This window comes from Myotis lucifugus, unplaced genomic scaffold, assembly GCF_000147115.1.
Source record: "Myotis lucifugus unplaced genomic scaffold, Myoluc2.0 scaffold_66, whole genome shotgun sequence".
In the NCBI taxonomy this organism is placed as follows: Eukaryota; Metazoa; Chordata; class Mammalia; order Chiroptera; family Vespertilionidae; genus Myotis; species Myotis lucifugus.
In genome coordinates, this window is record NW_005871114.1 from 4,247,307 (window position 1) to 4,250,865 (window position 3,559).

At 42.3% G+C, this 3,559-nt stretch overlaps 1 protein-coding gene across 1 annotated transcript in view; it reads left to right on the forward strand.

The window, feature by feature from the left end:
• The first annotated feature begins 214 nt into the window (after window positions 1-214).
• The window catches only part of MYOF (myoferlin), a 141,162-nt gene continuing 137,817 nt past the window's right edge, over window positions 215-3,559 (forward strand). The window contains 1 exon segment of the mRNA XM_006090021.3: window positions 215-417. Within this exon segment, the coding sequence (XP_006090083.1) occupies window positions 330-417 (88 nt within the window). The 5' untranslated portion in view covers window positions 215-329.

Consider the following 3,559-nt stretch of genomic DNA (forward strand, 5'->3'; position numbering starts at 1 on the left):
CCTAACCCGCCCACATTTATTAGCTCTAAATCCATTTTAGTTTCATTTGTTACACAGAACTATTTTCAGCTGGGGTTTGGTCCTCACTTCCACATTTCCCGAATTCATAAGTGGTGCCTGGGGCACTGAGGAGGCCCTGGGACTTGGATATCAGTTTACACCAGCCTTCAGTAAACAGTCCCTCGGAGATCCACCCATCGCCTTCGCCTTCCCCTTCCCTCCCTCTGAGATCCTCCCCAGCCTCCTCTCTGGGCGGTGCTGCCCGGAGCGCCAGCGTCCGTGGCTGCAAACCTCGTTTGTGGAAACTTGCTTTCACCCCATTCAGAGCCATGCTTCGCGTGATTGTGGAATCTGCCATCAATATCCCTAAAACGAAATTTGGGAAACCGGATCCTATTGTTTCCGTTATTTTTAAGGGTAAGACACAAAGTTTTCTTCCTTTTCTCAAGTCCTGTTTCGGAATGTCCGTGTTCTGGCTGCTATAATCTGATGACCCAATGTTAGCCAGCTGGGTCTCAAATTTCTCAGCTGTGAAAGAAACGCAAGTTCTTTCAAAGTCTGCGTTTAGGCGACTGATAAAACCAAATCTCTGGCTTTAGCTCGAGTTGGTTTACCTGGGCAGGTCCGGGGAGGGGACCGATTCCCGTGGAAGGCATTTGCGGTTCATTGAGTGACCTCTTAATAAGGTACTTTCTGTAAGCCCTTGGAGGGAAAAAATGTATTTGTTAATTCCCAAATTTCAGATATCAAAAAAGGTCTGTGTTGGTTCAAAGTAAGCGTACTATGCACTTTTTTTTATAGCCCGTGCCAGTGAGAAATGGGTAAAGGAGGAAAAAGTGCAGTTTAATAGTCCGAGGTACCATGACTCCGTAAAACAGCCCCTCGCAGCTTGTCACTGGCCAAGGAGGTGTGGGGGAAGCTGTTATTTTGGATTAGTTTGTTTCCCCGTTATTTTGTGCCTCTTTGTAATTGTTCATCTCTCCAAAGTTGGGATGTTTTTTGTATGTTCTGTAGCTCTTAGGTTGCACACAGGGGAAAGAGCCATGGCAAAGCACGCCTGCAGGTTGGGGATCTATTTGTAGTTTGGTCTCTTTGAATGACCTTGGGCAAGTGACCCACTTTATCTGGATGTCAGTTTTCTTTCTGCAAAATGGGTAAGGAGATTTTAGACTAGATCATCTTTAAAAGGCCCATTGTAATTCCAAAAGGTCATCATTCTATGACATTTAATTGCAGTGGAAGGGGACAGGAGTGGCTGGTGTGACGGCACTCTCCCAGGCATTGTGAAATGATTCCAGTTTTGGCTGGATTGATGTGTCTACTAGTGAATCTGAGTTTAAGAGCTTTTATCACTTTCTGTTTGTCCACGATCGTTGGTAAGGGCAGGAGAGTGAGAGTGAGAGGGGAGGGCACAGAGAGTGGGAGCCTTGATGGGCCCAGCTTTCCTGACCACGCCTCGGCACCTTTCTCTCTTCCTCCAGGAACCTGACTGCTTCTCTCTTCCAGTTTCTGGTTAATCTATGCCTTTCTCTTTTCTTTTGTATATTTTATCTCCCTGTTTCTCTTCTCAAACTTCTTCCTGTGAGTATAAGCAAGAAATGAAAGAAATGAAAATCAAAGTTGCCAAATGGTTGTTTTGTTTAAAGAAATTTGGGGGCCTTGGCCAGCTCAGTTGGTTAGAGTGTCGTCCTGATACGCCAAGGTTATGGGTTTGATCCCTGCTAGAGCACATAAAAGAATCAACCAATGACTGCATAAATAAGTGGAACAACAAATCAATGTTGCGTTCTCTCTCTCTCTCTCTCTCTCTCTCTCTCTCTCTCTCTTAAATCAATAATAATAAAAAATCTCTCTCTTCCTCTAAAATCCTATATAATAAAATCCTAATATGCAAATTGACCGAATGGTGGAAAGATCTGTTGCTATGACGCACACTGACCACCAGGAGGCAGATGCTCAATGCAGGAGCTGCCCCCTGGTGGTCAGTGCGCTCCCATAGGGGGAGCACCACTCAGCCAGAAGCCAGGCTCACAGCTGGCGAGAGCAGTGGCAGTGGTGGGAGCCTCTCTGGCCTCTGCTGCAGGCAGGCAGTAAGGAGCAAGGACTCCCGAACTACGAGAGGGTGCAGGCTGGGCTGAGGGACCCCCTTCCCTGAGTGCACAAGTTTTGTGCACTGGGCCTCTAGTCAATAATAATAAAAAATTTGAGAGCAAAAGTTGGATTCTTAAAGGACAATGTGTCTTGAGAATCTGGTTAGTAAATATCATGTAGTCATGTTATATCAGAGTTTATTGACTTGTATTAAGATAAAATTTTTCCCTTGAAGCTATTACATAATAGAGACATAACCTGAAAAGTTTGCATTATTTGCCAGTGATATGTAAAGACATGTAAACACATATTGGGTTCAACCTGGTGATGTCATTATTTGAGGCACATTGTATAGGTCAGTGATGGCGAACCTATGACACGCGAACTCATTTTTTTGGTTGATTTTTCTTTGTTAAATGGCATTTAAATATATAAAATAAATATCAAAAATATAAGTCTTTGTTTTGATATGGTTGCAAATATCAAAAAATTTCTATATGTGACACGGCACCAGAGTTAAGTTAGGGTTTTTCAAAATGCTGACACGCTGAGCTTAAAAGGTTCGCCATCACTGGTATAGGTTATAAAAGAATTAGAGTTTAACACTATACTAAAATTTGACTTGTTATTTTGTCAACAATTTTAAATGACTAAAAACATGTGTAAGGTTATAAACATTCAATTGAAAGTGGAAAACTTCATTTAAAATGGGCAAATATAATCTATCCAAACAATTACATTTACTACATTAACTTTAGTTTCTTTTCCAATCTCCTTTGGTTGTACAAACCCAGTGGTAAAGTCATTCATTCATTCATTCATTCATTCATTCATTCATCTGACAAGCAACCTGACAGAAAAAACAACTGTGAACTCAGAGTGGGAACATGGACTATGGCGGCTATAAACTAAATATCTGATGACCCAGTTTTAACCAGTTGGGTCTCAAATTTCTCAGCTGTGGGATGATGGGACTGATCTCCTTGAGGTTCCTTCTGGCTTTACGATTCTATCATTTTACAGTGCCATGTATTGAATACCTGCTCTCAGCAAGCTATGCTGGTATATATGCTGACATGCTAGAGCAGATATAGTAAGGAATATGACATTTTTCTTGCTTTCCATTTATTTCAGTGGTTTAAAACTCTGCTGATGGCTGACCCTTTCCACATGTGCCTCCCAATTTTGAGCACTGTGTAAAATCAGCTAACAGTAAGTTCTGGAAGAACTGAGTGTACTTACCCCCTGGTCCATCAGAGGGGCCAGGGGCAAAAGCAGATGTGTTTCATGGTGTGTTGTGGGGTAGATTGGAAAGAGTAAGATGTAAAAAGTCCGAATAGAAGATCAAGGTGGCACCAAAGAAAGCCCTTGTGTTAACTGAAATGTGGAAAATTTTCCCTGTTGAATACATAAAACAGCAAGATCAAGGCCATAAGCAGTTCTTCTCACACCTAAGATGGCAGGAAGA